Source organism: Cryptomeria japonica, chromosome 7 (assembly GCF_030272615.1).
Source record: "Cryptomeria japonica chromosome 7, Sugi_1.0, whole genome shotgun sequence".
NCBI classification, from domain to species: Eukaryota; Viridiplantae; Streptophyta; class Pinopsida; order Cupressales; family Cupressaceae; genus Cryptomeria; species Cryptomeria japonica.
This window is the reverse complement of record NC_081411.1, coordinates 1,641,746-1,660,651: the sequence shown is the minus strand read 5'-3', so window position 1 is coordinate 1,660,651 and position 18,906 is coordinate 1,641,746. Positions and strand designations below refer to the sequence as shown.

The 18,906-nt window shown below is 36.2% G+C and overlaps 1 protein-coding gene across 4 annotated transcripts in view; it reads left to right on the top strand.

Annotated features, from left to right (window-relative positions):
• Positions 1–9,700, top strand: part of LOC131052436 (E3 ubiquitin ligase BIG BROTHER-related) — a 77,544-nt gene extending 67,844 nt beyond the window's left edge. For 3 of the 4 annotated variants that reach the window (XM_057987108.2, XM_057987107.2, XM_057987109.2), the window contains exons 7-8: positions 7,230–7,338; positions 8,759–9,225. In XM_057987108.2, coding sequence (XP_057843091.2) covers positions 7,230–7,338; positions 8,759–8,926 — 277 coding nt within the window. In that variant the 3' untranslated portion in view covers positions 8,927–9,225. Of the gene's footprint in view, positions 1–7,229; positions 7,339–8,758; positions 9,226–9,381 lie in introns of those variants that run through there. The other variant, XM_057987110.2, reaches the window with a different exon arrangement.
• The last annotated feature ends 9,206 nt before the right edge of the window (positions 9,701–18,906 follow it).

Here is an 18,906-nt window from a genome sequence, read left to right as displayed (position 1 = left end):
ATAAGCTCTTTGTGGATTTGTTGGAATCACAAGGGGACTTACACTTGTCGACTGAACGTCTGATTTGCTTTGAATATTGCTGGAACATAGGCTTTCACTGGCTTAGATTTGAAAAAAAGGGAAAAAGGATGAGGGTGAGGAAAAGATCTAATTCTGATACTAAGAATGTAGGAGCAATGAATGATCTTTGATGAAATTCTAACTAAGTCTTGTTTTGACATCACAAGACCATCTCCACAAGGTTAGTGCGATCTTCGAAGGAAAGCTTTATGATGTTCAAATCATCACTACAGGCATAGACACCATCAGGTTGATGCATATCAATGAAGAAGCGACAATTGAAGTTAAGCTTAAGCTGAATGATTCCAGTTGACTACACAAGGCAAGTCTGCAATTAACAAACTGCTAGTAGTATGGATATACGAATTTCACCATCAATCAAGCACATTTCTTCCACTCATCTAATAACATGAAATCAAATATGAGAAGTATAGAGACCATGCAAATTGTCGAATCGACCCATAAATTTCACCATTTCTTCAATGAAGTTTTACAAGTCTTTTACAACAACATCTTGGCAACAATCTTTGCCTTCTCTCTCTACTCTACACTAATTGCTATTCTATTAACTGGCTAATCACCTTCTAACTACTCTCTATTTACTAACTCCTTTCTAACTCTCTTCTATTAGCCTTTACAAATGAAGAGTCGGGGCTTATATAGTGCCCTCAATACAATTCGATGGCTTAGATCAATTCGAGATCAATGGCCAAGATTTTACAATGAAAACCCTAATTAGGGTTTATTACAAAAAATTTAATGTTGACCAATGAAATAATTGTATTGCTTGGACACATGTCCTCTTTGGAAAATTCCACCAATGAATAGTCGGGGTAGGTACATCGAATTTTGTGCCGTCTCCCATGAGTTAGGTACATTGAATCTGGACATGCTGAGGTGGATCAATCCGACTGGAGGAGTGATGACTGGGATGCCACCTCATTTGACACTTGGTTGATACTCAATTTGGTAATGTTGAGAAGTTAGCCTTAATTAACTCTTTTGGAATTATCTGCTTCTTCAACGAACCCTTTGCTTTGACTTCTTGTGTCCTTGATTTGCAGGATGATGATGTACCTCGCCTTGGAATACTGGACTGTAAGAGGTCGCCCTTATCTTGATGATGCTGGATCGAAGAAGGTCGTCCTTGTCAATGCTAGACTGGAGGAAGTCGCCCTTATCCTTGCTTTATTTTCCAACTCCGGGATCTCCATTTGATGCCTACACAAAATATTAAAGCTAGTCTTTTGAGCATCAAACCTCAAAGCATGAAATTTAAGACCTTTCAAAGGTAAAACTTAAGATATTAACTTGAAAAAAGTCATGATAAATCAAGAATTATACATTTTCAAACTAATCATTAATGGAAATTGGATTTTCAAGACTTAGATTTTACAAAATTGCAATGGGATCACAATAAGTCTTGAATGAGATCTTCAAAAAAGTAATTCTTCATACCTTCCCTTGAGTACTTAAGTACAAAACCTTGAAAAATGAAGGAAGAAGGCCGGATTTTGTTGGGCAAGATTTATAGTCCTCCCTTGGATGAAGTACGCCTCCTTTAGCCTTCAAAAGAGCTTCACCTTCCACTAGCTTCTCCAAAATCTGGAAATTCACCTTCAAACTTGCTTAATTTCACCTTCAATCTTCTGGATTTCGCTCCTCAAAATATGCTCTTTAAGTTCGCATGAGAGATAATGCAAGAATGATTTGAATTTGCTAAAGAACTTCTCCCATTATGTAGAGCGCTTACCTTGATTCTTGTTGAGGCCGACCTAGCAATTAAGCCTTAAAATAAAATAAAAAACCACCAAGAAGAACGCCGACTTGATAAATGAAGACAAAATAATGCCTTGTGTGCTCAACCTTTAATCTTTTAATTATTTAAATTAATTTTAATACCTCCAAGATGTTTATTTTGATTATTTCAAGGTACAAAATTAATTTATTAAATTGAAACGCCTTTAATTTAATGCGAATTTGATTCAATATCTCCAAAGGCCTCAAAGTTAGCAAATTTGGTGAATTTTTTAAGAATATCACGCTCAAATAATGTAAAAATGAAGGATATCACTAATTTCGCCCTGGACCCTTGGCAAGGGTCAAGAGTGACTTTTCAATCTAGACCTTGCATACCTCCCTTTTTTCGCCCAAAACTTCATCTAGACATTTAAATGGCATTTTTAATTGGAGTTTTGAGTTTGATTTCATTTGATCTCTAGGAGGAAAGTGCTATTAGGACTTTTTCGCCCTGGACCCTCAGAGAGGGTCAGGAGCGATTTTGCAAATTCAAGCTTATCCATCTTTTGTTAGCCCTCCAAATTATCTTCAACGGGCAAAACACACCTTCCCTCATTTCATTTCAATCATTTAAACTTGAACAACATTTTCACCCTGGACCCTCAGCAAGGGTCAGGAGCGATTTTTACAATCTAGGCTAAATTGCTCAATCTTTTAGTTTCAGACCACTTCACGGGGCAAGGTAAGATCATTTTCAAGGCCACGAACAAGGTTTCAAATTCAAGCGAGTTGGCATATGATGTCCATAATGAATTTCGCTCTGGACCCTCAGCAAGGGTCAGGAGCAAAATTTCTAATCTTGGCCAAAATTCATCATTTTCTTCAAGGTGTTCAATCAATTCCAAAGTCCAAACAAAATGCTTTGCAAATCAAAATTTGGTCGAATAAGGTGAGGAATGAGTCCTAGGTTGATTTTCACCTTGGACCCTCTTGAAGGGTCAGGGGTGAGATTCGCTTTGGACCCTCTTGAGAGGGTTAGGAGCGAAATCCGCTTTGGATCCTCAGCAAGGGTCAGGAGCGAAATTTGACTTTTTTGAACTCTCCAACAGGATAATTTTATGGAATATAACATTTAAGTATAAGAAAGAAGAAAGATAGAAGTCTTTCTTATACTTTAAGTTATATTCCATATATACTTTCAGGATGTTTGAGAGTGGTTTCAGACCTCCAGGAGTTATATTGCAAAATCTAGTTTTTGGAGGTTTTTCAGTTTCCAGACTTAGTCAAATTTCAAGATCAGGACATTCCAGACTTAGCCAAATCTCAGGATTAGGACTTCATCACTCACCAACTTGACCTAAGTCAAGCAGAACCTGCTATCCAGGTGACCCCATTGGCAACACTCGAAAGCTAAAGGCTAACAGACAAAACCCTAAAAGACCTAGAAAACAAACCCTAAAAAGCAAAAAGTAGGGGTCCCCATTTGCAATGGGGCAATGTGTGAAATGGTCACAACAGGGTGCAAGCTGAGTGGGTTTAACCTTGGAGGAAACTCCATGGTTAAGCGCACTCGAGTTGGAGTAGTACTGGGATGGGTGACCTCCTGGGAAGGACCAATGCTTCACCTCTGTGAGCATCACCTAGATGCAACGAGTGCTAAGTGTACCATTCATTCTCATGAGATATGGGTTCTTGTGAACCACTACTCATGAATCATGGGTCAATGAGTTTGATTCAAAAACTACACAGTGTGAGCATCACCTAGATGCAATGAGTGCTAAGTGTATCATTCATTCTCATGAGATATGGGTTCTTGTGAACCACTACTCATGAATCATGGGTCAATGATAGCAATATCATAATGTTTTTTCTCGTTTAATCATTTTCATTTTCTAGCCATGGTTTCTCTTTGGAAAATTGTCTAAGTGCAAAGTCATCAGCAAAAGTAGGGATTGCAAAACTTGTGTCAATGTTTGAAGAGATTTTGACAATGTTGTCAACTCTCGACAAGGTTTTCATAACCTTGTCTATTTTCGACAACCCTCTCACAAACTTTGTTTTTAAAAGAAAAGTTTGTATCGAAGTCAGTCTTGGCTCTAGATCTTATATCAATTGTCGATGAAGTTTCAACCTCTTTGTTGAATGTGAAAGAGAGCGCTTTGAATGTTGGTGTCAAAAAATCATTATTTTTTTAAAACCATCTTTGACTCTCGACAAGGTTGTCACAACCTTGTTTGTAATGTCCTGATTTAGGAACAATCTAATATAACCACAAAATGTAAAGTTCTGGTACCACTTGCAATGTCTTCTTATGTTCAGACTTAGGAAACATAGAATTGTAAACTTGCAACAATCTGATGCTGTGTTTGATCTGTAATTGATTTGCTTGCAACCAATTATAGTCAAATAGGCAGATGCTCAAAGAGCAGAATCAAGTATATGAATAAGAGTTGATAAGTTTCCAATTCGATGCCTTGAGAAGACAAGCTGAATGTCTTCTTATACCCACGTTAAGAGATGAAAAGGCATAAGAATGGATGCATCTCATCTCTTTAATTATTATCATTACTTAATGACATCACTTCGGTAATGATTATGTTATCTCATACCCATTGTTATCACTTAACATATTCGTTACAAATGATATTTGGCTTTGTACTCAATCCACTACTTAGTAATCGATTCCTCATATTGGCGGCAGTATATTCATGTTGTCGATATCTCTTTTAATGGATCGATACCACTCTGTGGTAATCGTTGGAGATGTTTATTCTTGCTAATCAATATAGTGAAGTCTCTATAGATTTATGGACACTTGATCATAATCAATGCTATGCTGATTACCTCTGATAACTGGAATGCTTATTCAAGGAAACCGTCTTATTTATAAGACTTCACGGTTTCCTCTTTATTCTAGCTATACTAACTCCTATTTGATATTGTGTTTCTTTAATCAATGCCCTTATGATGATATTGAGTTTGGATGCTTGCAAGTCTTTATGTCTTATCCTTCTACATTCCATTTTGTATATTTTATTATTTTCTACTCCTTACTATTCAAAGTTTTGTTATCAAGGCTGCCACCCTTGATCAAGTATTTGTACATTGCTTGTTACTTTATATGTTAAGAACGGGGATATCACATCTTCGAAGTGCAAAGTACTGTTTAGAATCTCCAAAGAAGCAAAGAGGTTTTCCTGGCAGCAGCATTGGAAGTTCTTAGTGTTTTCAAAATCGTTGTTGGAGCCGAAAATCTATTTTTGAAGGGATGTACCTTGCAAAGGAATTTTGGCACTTTATGTTTGTGTTTTGAAACCTATGGTGGCATTCAATAAGGTTGTCACAGCTTTATTGAAACCTGACAACCTTTTCATAACTATTGTAAAGGTTGAAAGAAAGACTTGAAGATGTTTGTAAGGAAAATTTTAAGTATCAGTATTCTATCATGATTTCGAGATTGTTGTCAGCTCTCAAAAGATTCCCACATCCTTGTTGGAGCTTAATAGTTTCTTCATTACTAAAGAGATGAAGAAAGAGAAGCTCATAGTTGATTGAGTATAGACATGACATGATTGTGAAACTAATTGAAAAGATGAACATTTTGTAATGAGATTTCGATACTTGGTGTTGGTTACAAAACATATATCGGCTTTTGACTAGGTTGTCACAACCCCTTGGAAACCAACAAGTTATTCACAACCATTGCAAAGGTTAAGAGGAAGACTTCATAGATGATTCAACAAAGATATAAAAGGCAATTTCGAAGATGTGCTACAAGGCAAATTTACTATTTCCGTATCCTAACATGGTTTTGAAATCATTGTCAGAAGTCGACAAGGTTTCAAGAACACCTCAAAACCTCCGATAGGTGAATTAAAATGTTAGAAAGAAACGTCGTCTTTGTAACCTCTATAAGATCTTTGGATCTTTGTAAATAATAAATCCAATATTTTACCAATTACTATTTGTAATATAAAAGAGCTCATTCGCTAGCATTCATTGAGAGCAGACAGAATTGTGAGAGTGAATTACAAAGGCATCCTGATGACTATGGAGAAGAGATTTCAAAAGTAATGCAACATAGAAAAAGATATCATACCCCCAAAGTTCGACACAATTTTTTTATCGACCTTTTTAAAGTTAATGAAGTGTTTTAAGTTTCCAAAATTTTAAAGAAACTTTAACCTTTTTATTTAATCATTTATTAAAAGAATCAGTTACAACTGCAAAGACTATATATACACTACAAATTGTAAAAAGGTGGATATTTTTTAGCATGACTTAGTTTAGCATAAAGTGGCTGAAAGACTGGATAATTTTGGTACGGAAGTTGGAAAGTTTGTGTGCTTCACTATTTTGAACATTTAAATAGGAAAACTGTATGAGTTTGTGTGCTGACAATTGTTTTGTGACGTTATTATTCCTTCTGATGTGGGTGTGATTGCTATATTAAGTGTTCAATTTTCTGTATTGATTGGTATGCAATTTTGTTCTCGAAGTTTATGTAATTTGGAATTGGATTATTATCCCTGTTGGTCTGTGAGCTTAACTATCATTTGAAAATTTTATATTGGTTGCGTGTTGTACTCTGAAGTTCAGAAAGAATAAGACTTAGAGTTTTATTTCTTTCTGCATCTTTGTTTTATTTTCGTTGTAGCTGAGTCTTTGCCTTTTCTTCTTTCTAGTTGGAAGCAAACCTCAAAAATCCAAAATTCGTCATAAGAGGGGGCTGTCCCTCTGAAATTCAGGGGAAAGTTGTTAAATATTAACTATTTTTCCAACTGTTAGTTCATTTGCCACTACTTACTGGGCATTTTAGAGTCAATTTTAAATAGAATTGGTGGTGACAAATCTGTTTACCAGCAGACACTTAAACTGAGTATCTTAATTAGAGTTTACTTGCTCGATTTCTACACCATGGTAAAGGACCTATAGGTTGGAAATGTCTTCTGTTCCACTTAACCTCGGTCTGATATCTCTGTTGATTCCCAGTAGTTATCTTCTTGTGCCACACAATCACCTTACATCTTTTTCAAGCTCCAAATGACTATCCACTGCCTTAGTATGTGAAGTACCAATGACACCAACCTTTAAAGAATCCTTTCTGCTGCAACTAAGAAGTTGCGTTTGTTCACATGTTTAAATCACGGCTGTTCTAGCGTTTACCTTAATATCTTATCAAGTTACTGTTGACATTCCATGGGTATGAGTGTCTGCTGAAGTTTTATGAGTAAACATGATGTCATTTTTTGCTTCACCTTCCTTAAAAAAATTAGCTTTCATTTGGCAATAAGAGCATTATTTTTCAGACCTTCATTGCCATATTGAATTGGGTTACATTAAAATAAATCTTAGTAATGTTATTAATCTGAAGTTTTATTTAGGCTCTTTAATGTTTTGCACAACCTTACTTATTTTTTCCTTTTCAGGTGTGTCATTTGTCGTGTGGAATATGAAGAAGAAGATACAATCTTGACACTTCCCTGCAAGCATTGGTACCATTCTGATTGCATCAAAGATTGGCTTAAAATAAATAAGGTGATACAAAACTTCTGGAGAGAATATTATTGCTATTCAATGCATTATTTGGAATGAACTCGAAAACTCATTATAATTAACATAAAGGCCTATTATTAGGAGTTGTTTAAGCATTTGTTAGGCACACATAAATTGTCTTTTCCTTTTGTGTTTGAAGTAAATGGTTTCCCATATATTAGTTCTTAATGTGGGGATCTCAAACGAAGAAACTATTAATTTGTTAGAGATTATTGCATGTAACTAGTACTTTGTGTAATGTCCCCTATTCATACACTGTCAATTACCAAGAGCAACATCTATGTTACTACCTTCTATTGCCATTAATTGAGCATAACTAACTAATTCTTTGTAATATAACTTATTAAAAACCATGCCTAACTTAAACCAATCTGACCCTATTCCCAGAAGAGGGCTTGGCTACCTAGGGTGCTTGACACCACCTCCTTAATGCAACCCAGATTACTGAGACTCGGTCCATTCACCCTTGGGGCCTGCAGCCCAGATTTCATGAGTCCTTTCACCCTTGGGGCTTCCTATTGAAGTGGTTTTATTCCGCCCCTCCTTGGCAGCACCCATCTCACTTGGGGAACAGGAAATACAGAACTGATTATGGTTTAGGACAGTTTAAGACATTCTGTTTATCAATTGTTTATTTATCTTGTTATCTATTTATATATGAACTCCTGATTTGTATAATTGATTAACTCTTATTTGATGTATTAAATTAGTTAGTAGTCATGTTCTATGATGAATTTATTTATTTATTTTTGATGTATTTGTATCACTGTAAATCTGGTTAAGTACTGTCTACCTTTTATTCTTCATAATGGATTACTAATTTATTCTTGTGTATATATTTATATAATTGTCCTCTATATACATATATAATAACTATGACTGTCGTACATATTGCAGTCTATTTTATTATTATTTATATTAGTACAAATTTCTGCATAAGAATACTAACAGACTTCATATATTAAGCACACATATTCAGTATGCATCCCTATGCATACCACTAAGAACAAGGATGTTACTGTGGAACTTAATAACAGATCTGATCTGATCGATGGTGACTGTCAGTGATGCAACCCAAACTTCTTTATGAGCACATACTATATATAATAATTTCTGATCCATTCGATCAATATCCCCTTCTATATTTTCTCTTTTTATACCTTCACATACCCTTTCATAAAAGGTTGTGTCTAATCAATAATCAAAGGTCATATTTTTTCTAAACATTGTCACCTCTTTTCGTAGAGTGCATATTATTATTTTAAATGCTAATCAAAGTCACTACTATCAAAGATTGTTGCTGTCTTTACCAGATGCCTCTTCATTAATCACTGCTTTATCCTTATAACTGCTTCATGGAGTTTCCATCTAATCACAGATTATGGTTGATTGGCCCATGCAGGGGATGTCTCTATTTGCCAACAATGATTCTTGGAGCGAGTTGTTATTCTCTTTTACTAAACCGTTTCATTGCATAACAATTCATGGCTGTCAGATAAATAAGATTACTGATGTTAATGTAATCATGGTCAACAACGTCGCCTTCGAAGAGTCAAATATAACGATCTAATATAACTAGAAAACATTGTCATTGCTTTATAGTTTTGGTGTTTTCTATTATCATCGATGCTCTTTCAAGCCGTCCTCCTTCGTATGAATGAATGCTGACCAATTAAGTTGCTGTGTATTGTCTTTCTGATAATTAATGAATCTTCTTAAAGAGTTACTTCTGTTCAAAGATAATAAAGTCTTCTCTTAATGTAATAATTTCTTCAATTTCTTCTAATAATATAAATTTATATATTCATGAATTTATTTATTACTTCATTTATTTCTGATTATATTGCTATGTTAGTGAATATCATTATTTTTTTTTTTTTTAATTTTATTATTATTATTTATTATTACATCTTATTTCAGAGATGGGACATTACACTTTGAAGGCTAGTTTAAGTGCATGATTTCTGAAAATGACTTTACTTTCCACATACATCATGCATCTGTATTTTTGTGTTTATGATGCAGATATGCCCAGTATGTAGCACGGAGGTCTCCAATGATAAATTGACATCAACGTGAGAAATAGCTGCCTGGTCGAGCAAATCAACTTTCATATCTATGTTTGCCTACATTGTTTAATTTAATTTTTCAAGAACTTTGAAATATAGGTGAAAAATACATCACATTCTTCTGCCAAAAGCATAATCAGAAGTTTATAACTGTGCTTGCCTGTAAAGAAACTGTACATTGGGATGGCTGAATGGCCAATAACATAGGCAAATTGGTTTTTACTTCATCATAGAAATGAGATCAGTAAGTTAATAGCACTATGCTGTTTTTGACATTACTTTGGTTCTTTTTTATTTGTTCTGTGGGCATCTTGAAATGTCTATTCAATTTTGTATATTTATGGTATATGAAGAGCCTTCAGAGCAAGGAAACATGCTCTTTTATTCCCATTTCAGAAATTCGATCATATATTCTGTAGAAAAGTGTTGCAAAGCACCACTGAAATTAAAATAGAACAACCTGACTGCAAAGTTTAAACTGCCTTAAACAAGAAACAGTGTCCACTGATTCTATTCTCAAGCATACATGGGCAATCCTTACTTTTTCTATTAGCTACTCTTTCATATTGTGTATGGTTGGTAGATATTGTATAGGTTTGTGCCCTGGACATTTATAGTGGCTGGGAAACCACCAGTGGACAGACATCAAATATGCTTCTATAACCTCAAATTTTTTATTTATTGAACAATTGCATCTTGTTTCTTAAATGTCTAGTGATTTCTATGGAACAGCTTATAATTAGTTTTATCCAGATATTGAAGCACTCACACAGGCTTAAGTGCCTTGTCTGGTGAGAAATTCAATTACTGGTTAAAGTTAAATATAAGTTAGAAATCAGAAAGTGAAGACTCTTCTTTCATTGTGTAATAGATTCTTTTTGTAACGACAATCAGGAAAGTGTGAGGGATTTGACACATTGATAACTGATTAATAACTGATTAATTTTATTCCTTTTCTTGCCAGAAGTTAAATTCAATATGTTGAAGTATGTTGATACAATACTTAAAAGTAACCAAGCAGAGTTGTAAAGTTTGTTCAAAAGTTTCTCTCATCTCAGAGGTATAACATAGGTTCTAAAAACAACTTCCAGTTTAAAGAAATCCTTTATGAAGCGATATGTAGGAAATTTTCCTCATTTCAGAGGATTTTTGAGATCCCAAGTTAAAAATTGTGTGATTAGAAAAGAACATGAAGAAAATTGGTGTACGGAAATTAGTTAAGGGCTACGAACCAGATAACTCCTTACAAAAACTGAACCAAAATAACAACATGAACATAACAGAGAATTAAAAAATTATAGTCTGACAGTACATCAATTTCATCCGGTTGCTTAGCCTGAGACATTTACGTTACAATAATTCATAAATCAAAGTGACTCTTTTGATTTCCAGATCTTCCTACAGGTCACAGCTAACTCTGTTCGTCATATACAGTTCAACATTCTAGTACCAACTATCCTGTCCAATTGCTTACTCTGAGACATTTAGCTTACAATAATTAATAAATCAAAATGACATTTTTGATTTCCGAATCTGCCTACAGGTTACAGCTAACTCAGATCATCATATACAGTTTACCTTCAGCTCACCTACATACTGCGATCAACCTCCCTAGACAACTCAGACCTCCAACTTGTATTTCTCAAACATTCTTAGACTAAACTACTGATCAACATCTAGACAACTCAGACCTCCAACTTGTATTTCTCAAATATTCTTAGACTAAACTATTGATCAACATTAAATCCTAGATGCTGCCTAAAGGTATGTTGCAGGTAACAGTCTATTTTTGACAGCCAGATTTTACAAGAAATAAACACTGTCAGCTGTAACCGATGTTAGTTCAAATGTCTCAGAATAACTTATTAAACGCCCACCAGGTAGGATACCCAAAATAGAAATGGTAATGGCCAAAGTCATCCCTGCCATAACAAGAATTAGAGGGGTAGGAAAAGAATAGGTTGTGCCATCATAACTGAACCAAAAAAATCCAAATGTAGGAGAAACTCTGTATATTTTTATCCTCTTCTATTGGCTGTTTGGATTATCGATGACAGTTTTAACTACATCTTTGTCAACTCAGACAATTGTCGTACCCATCTTTCCTTCATCTTTCTTTCTGTTCCTCTGAAGCTGTACCTTTTCACAATTTCAGTTTGGTAATTATGATATAAATCAGTAATGTTGAAAATTGGTGAAATATTTATACTATTTAGTGTCCTAATTCATAGGCATTCTCTGCAGACTTTCCAAGATCTCGCATTGGCCTGATCTTCCACTTTCGCTTGTTATAGGTTCCTTGGGGAAACTTCTCTCTATATAAATAGGTTGACACTAGTTCTTCAACTCAAAATCCTGCTTTCTTATTTGATCAGCATGCTCCTTATATTTGATTTTATTTGTTATAAATTTTCTTGATTTCTGGATATAATTCTGTTGTCTCAATTTTTGAACTTTCAAAAAACTGACAACCCCTACAAATTTCAAAATTTGCAGTTTTCTTCTCTAACGCACGTTTTACAAAGTTTAAAACTCGTATTTGTTATTGTTGAATCATCAATGGATGTTTTTGTCATCGTTGTCCAAGTTTTGGTTGGTTTTTGCTTTCAATTTCTTAGCTTTTTGTGCAATTTTGTGTTTTGAGTTCCTCATTGCAAGTAAACTTTTTGCATTCATTGCGAGGAGGAACTTTTGGATGTCATTGCAAGTAAATGAACTTTACTTGTAATCGGGTTTTAGAAACCTGATTACAAGTCAGCTCATTATTATAAAGTTTGTTTTACTTGGAATCGGGTTTCTAAGACCTAATTACAAGTATGTTCTTCTAGTTCATTGCCTTGTCTTCATACTTCAATTGCACTTGCAATCAGGGATCTAAAACCGAATTGCAAGTCACCATTTTGTGATCATTTTGATATGTTTACTTGCAATAGGGTTTCAAAACCCCGATTGCAAGTTAGAGTCTATCTTGCAAACCTTTCACACTTGCATTTGGATCTCAAAAGCATGATTGCAAGTTTGTGCCTTTCTTGCAATTCTTATCAGGTTGCAATTGGGCCTAAGACTCGATTGCAAGTATGTTATTCACAGACCCAAATGCAAGTTTGTGCCTTTCTTGCAATTCTTGCTAGCTTGCAATCGGGCCTCTAAGACCCGATTGCAAGTATATCATTCACACTTTCTTTATTGCAAGTTTATCCTTATTACTCTTTTGCAATTGTAATCAAGGATGACGGTGGTAAAACTTGATTCTAACCAAATGCCTTTGCATTTTCTTTTACTTGCAATCAGGCCTTGAAGGTGTTGGCTATCAAATCAGCAGATCTCAAATCCTAGAGAAATAGCCATTGACTCATCAACATACTTTGAGACCGGGCTTGGCCAACAAACAAGACCTGGTTACACAACCAGAGTTTTCTACACTTATATGGCTCTACTAAACCAAGGTGGGTATACCTCAACAATGTCTTCAGATGTTGACTGCATGAAATGACATTGTGCATTGAGCAAATGTCTCAATGAAAATATTCCAAGGAAAGCCTTGGTTTAAACGTTCACTTAGCACTTGAGACAAATAATAATCTAAGACAAAACTTCCTCCTACTTACAAATGAGAAAATGATTCTTAGAAATGATTTGATGATTCTGAAGGAGAATGAGGACAAATGCTTAAATCTTGGGCAAACAAAGTCCAATATGCAAATATCACCACTAACTTAAATGTATTACCTTTGAAACTTCCAAGAACACACTATGACTTGCACAATATATTCAAAAGATCATACAACTCATCCACCACTTCTATCAAACATTCATTACAGTAATTACGAATACATAATTTAACTCCTTGCTTGAAAGAAACCCACACTCATAATCACACATTCCTCATTGAAAGAGACAATTTTACATATCATTGACATATAAAATCATACAACTGATGGATAAGAAAGTGGAGACGAAATTGAAGACGATTCTTTCATTAATATTTCGTAAAGTTTGCATACATCAAAAATAGTGGACATTTGTAGAAAGGAAATGTTCATTCAAATGTGCTCTGAAACTGGCTCCAATTACAAGTTACAATCAATCTCCAAAGTCTAGACTTCATAATTCAGAATCCTCTCACAGTGGCCTTGAATTCCCCTTTATAAGCATAAGGGAGCAAAACAAGCTTCAGGCCAGCTGTGACACTTGTCAAAATCCTATTCACTATGGATTACGAAATGCTACTACGTAGCTCAAGACAAAACTGCTTGCAAAATTCTCTCTTCATTAATTGTTGCAGCCATTTGGAATTAATCGTGAAGTTGGAGCTGCAACTCTGGTGGTTTTCCTCAAGTGGTCCCATTGTACTTTTCAAATCTTATGAGGTGGTCCTTGGTTATGATGCTAGAGCAATTTTACTTTGATGGGTACGACGTTTGATTCTTACTCCATCCTGCTTGCCAAAATTGGAAACCTACAACAATATTGAAAAAGGGAAAAGCAAAAATGGATATGATCATTAATTAATCTTCTTCTTCCTCGGGCTTTTGCTCTACAAAAGATTAGTACGTTCTATGCCAATCATCCACATCATCTATCGACCATGTGAAGGACCTCAAGTTCTGCAGATTGTCCATTGCATCTTTGGTTTTGGGGGTTGGTACAATTGCTGCATCCAAGGTGAATTTATGATACAAGGCATCAACGTCCATGATCCTATCAATGATTGTGTGATGAGCATTTCTTTGGTTATGCTAATAGGTAAGTGCTTCTAGGACCCTGTGGATTGTTGTTTCAAAATCTGCTTGCCATGTGGCAGGTTCTTTTACTTGCTTCTCCCGAGTCAAAATTGTGGGGATGTCCCACTTTTGTAGACCCTTGAAAGAGTCTAACCTTTCACTCATTGCCTTCTTTTCTTTCTTAACACGAGTGAGCTCTTTAATCAAAATATTGTAATTTTTGCACGTCAGACCAATCATTTTGGGTGCACCCAGGTTATTTTGAGTGGCCAATAAAACCTCCCTTAATTGTTGTGCCTTGGGAAACCAAGTGACTCTAATTGGTTGAAAGAATGAAACAATATTATCCAATTGTCACACAATTGTGACATTGAAGAATAAGAGGTGTGAACCTCTCCTAACTTGCTCATGACCTTATTAGAAATCTGCAAAATATTTTCTTCCAACTTCATATTTAGCCTCCTGCAATTCTTTCATCTTCTCAAGCTCTTCAGGCCTTATGCCTCCTAGAGACATTGCACTCATTTTGGACAGCTTTTCTTTCAATGCTACATTTGCAATGAATAATTTATTGTGACTTGCATTCAAAGCCACATGCATGTCCTTGAGTTTCTCATGCCTTTGCTCCAAGTCTTCTACAACCAATTGAGTGAATTGAGTTGCATGGGATGTCATGGTTGCAGCTTCAGAAGCAGTGGTATCCTCAAGTGTCCTAACTATTGCATCTCCTCTCTTTTGCTCTACCCCTTGTAAGACGAAGGGCTTTTGAACATTTGGAGCTTTGACCCATACTGCAAATGCTTTGAGGCTCAAATGGACGCCTGACCCATGTTCTTCAAATTCTCAAGCAAATAATCAATCCTTTTGCGTCATGATCTGGTCTAACAAGTAGATTTTCTCAAGGTCCCAATCCGATACAAGAAGCATATCACTTTTTGTTAACACTTCCCTACCTTCCTCAGGGGTACACCTTATGTTGTCTCTGTCAAAATTTCTGATTTCCTCATCAAAAAGGTTCTTCAATTTCTCTCTGAGCCAAAAAGATTTAAACTCCGAGATATTCACAAAATTGTCATATGAGATAAAACGTTTAGAGGCAATGATCCTCTCATCATTGGCCTCCTCATCAAGGTTTGTTCTTGGGATGATGGCCCTGCCCATGTCATCTAAGACTTCTCTTGCCTAATCATCTCATGGTATGTATCTCTAGGGGGAGAGGATGGTGGCACACTTGCATCAAAATCTTCTGGCACATCAGCAAAGTTAGAGATCTTTGGTTTCCCTCTCTCAATCTTTTTTACTTCCTCAGTTGTGGGTTGTCCTTCTTTCTAAGCACTTTGTTGAGATCTTCCTGGAGGCAGCTCTTCAATCACAATTGTGCTTCCTTTCATCTTGGAAACTTTAGGGGAAGGATCAATAGGCTTCTCAAACTTCACCCCCTTTTCCTTAGCTTCCCTCCTAGCCATTTCATTCTTGATGATTTCATCAACCATTCTAACCATGAATGACATTCTTCCAAAATCACTACAAAGGTTTGCATAAAATCCCCCAAAATTGGAGTCCTCTTTTCTCTCCCTCTCCAACTTCTTCAGATATTCCCATTTCTTTCTCCTCTGTATTGCCTCTGCTAGGAGGGCATTTTTTTATCAGATCTTACCTTACATCAAAGGAGTGGAAGAAACCCCTTTCTTTCAACTTGTTTACCCTCGGGTCATTAATGCAACCTTCAAGATCAAAGCGTCTAGCCCAGGCTACCTTTAACCTCTAATTCTTGACCAAAAAGTCTTGCACCTTATCCAAGGTATGACAGCCTACATTGAATTCCTTGTATGTGGTGACCATGGGGAGGTGCTTACCTTCTTGTCTGTTTTGATTTGATCCTTTTCCATCCACATTATTTGCCATATGAACTCAATGAATGTAATTGAGGAGAAACAATAATTGGAAGGACATGGGGTGTCTGATCCCACCCATACACTGATCAAGGTGCAATTTTCATAGAAGAAAAAGTCACCAAAATTGTGGGTGAAGGCCCCTTTGGGGTACACCACTCCCTCAGCCCCACAACTCCTTATTCTCAATACTTTGATGATGTGTTGCGGCAATCTTGGCATTACAACTCCTAACCATGAAAAAATCCTCATGACAAAATGATCAAAGAATGTACAATAGTCTCTATATGTTGATCCCTTATCCCAAACTTGGGTCCATCTCCGCACTGGCCAACTATAGCCTATGTTTGGGTCATTGACCCTTATTCTCAACTCCTCTCCCCAAAGTGTTTTGTTATAATACAGAATTAGATGGCACAATAAAGAATAGTGCTTGAAATCCAGCTTCTCATTCTTATTCTTTGCATTTATCAATCCCTCATGGATCTTATCCTGCACTACACTAGCAAAATCATATAGTTCATTGATGGAGGGGTATTGGATCTTTGTTGCTAGCATCATAAAATCAATGGGCATCTGAGTTAACCCATAGTGCACTCCAAAAATTTGGCATAAGGCATAGTAGGTCTTATTGAAGTAGGACTCAAAACAGAAACAGTCCAACTTGAAAGGTTCTTTCTCTAAAGGCAGAATCTAGTTTTGAGAATTCTTAAAAATCTTCTTCATGAATGGGGGGATGAACTCTTTCTTGTACTTGTCTCTTTTAAAAGAATATTCATTCTGCAATGTTGTCTTGTTAATGCCTTTTAGGGCTAACCCATCTAGACCAAAACATTCAATGATTGCCTTGTGAGAGACATCCACCAAAATATGGCCACTCTTAGTCCTCACAGTTAAGCTTGGTGGATCATATGCTTTTCCTAATTCTCTGATTAACATGGGCTCTACAAAAATATTAGGTTCTACTAGCTTTCTTAAATTCAGTTTCCAGGGGTTGGACATTGGAATGGGTTTGTCACTATTGTCGTAAAAGTAGTAGAAGATATCCCATCCTCTATCACTAGTGTGAGCATCCCTGCATCATGTTTCCTTATCTCCGAATGGAGTTCTAAATGTTTCTTGCATAGTGGAGCCTTCAAATAATTCAAGGATGTCCTAGTTTAGGCTCCTAGTTTGCCTTGTTTGCCTCTGTGCGAACTCCTCCAATTTATGCTCCACATCTTGTTGTAGTTCATCGGGTGTCATTGCTGGAGCAAGAGGGGTTGTAGACTTTATCGGTGGCTTTGGCTGGGAGGAAGATTCTCCCTTAGCAATAGTTTTTCTAGGCCTTTTGGCAGCCTTGGGAGCAATTTTCTTCTCAGGGGTAGCCTCTTGGTTCTTCTCTTGAAGGTTCATTTCTTGGGCAGTTCCAGCTTCAGTTGCAAGAGGGTTCTCTGTAGTAGGAATGTTCTTTGTAGTATGTGGGGCTTCAACAAAAGATGCCTCGATATAGGTCTTTTGAGCAACTTTCCTCCTCTTTTGGGTGGGCCTTCTAGTTTTAGGAGCAGGAATAGGCTCCTCAAAGGGTCCTCATCTGAACTTACAATTGTGGTCCTCTTGGATGCCCTCTACAACCCAATCGTTAATGGTGTTCTTGTTGTTGTTTCAAAAGAGAGGTTTTCCCTTATTACTTGAATTAGGGCACTCCTTGTTATCTTTGTAGATCTTGATGGTACCTTGCTCAAGGAGGATATTTTCAATGGATAGGTCATTTTCAATGTTGTCTAAATGTAGTCAAACATCATTTACAAAGCTCAAATACAATCTCACAATTTAGGTTCATTGTTAGCATCTCAACCATTTGGTTTTGTGGAACATGACAAGGGAGATGACTAGCCAAACTTCTCCATATTTGTGAAAAAAGAAGTAAAGCATTCTCCATTATGTTGTTTGGTGTTACATAAAGTTGTCATGGAGACCTTGTACTCAATATTATAGAAGTGTGTGAATAATTTCGTAGCCAACTCACCCCAAAATCCTATCCTAGGAGGCAACTGTGAAAACCACTCCATAGCTTGTCTACTCAGGCTATGTGGAAAGAGGCACATTAAATAAGAGTCATCATGAGACACCTCTATACAAGCAGTGAAGAACTCTCTAATATGATCCTTAGAATAACCTTTTCCCCAATCCTTGTCAAATTTAGGCACATCAAAATTGGGGGGAAAAGGTGGCATGGGTATAGACCTATCAAAAGGATAAGGACAAATATCTTGAAGTGTGTAGTTCTTGATAGGGGTCCATGTTTGTATGCTAGCCATTTGTTGTTGTAATTCTCACACATTTCAAATCCACATTGGATTGTTCCATATCTACTTGAGCCATTGGGCGGAGGAGGAGGAGGAGGAATGTTGTGATTGTAATGACCACTGGGAGGGAGGATATAAGCATGATATTGGCCATAGGGTGGAGGTGAAGGTGTTAGGGTTTAGGCAGATCTAGAGCAAACACAAATTAACAATTATATGCAGATTCAAATACACAAAATATGAAGAATCATACACCACAAATAACATAGAGATTTAACATGGTTCAACCAAGATGGGCTACATCCACAAAACACAACCATCCAACCATTTCTTATTATCCAGTAAAACAATACAACACCAATACAATGTTTTTTTTACATTTCAGTTGCTTATAGCATGTAATTTTTAGGGCAACCTACAAAATCGGTCTTGTAATATTAGAAATCACATCCTATGCAATTCATCACAACAAATGGCGCCTTCAACCACGTAATTAGAGGTCATGTACCACCATCTTTGGCCTTTTGTCCACTTGGCATTGCCTTGTGAGCTACAAACTGGGATTTCACCAACTTTG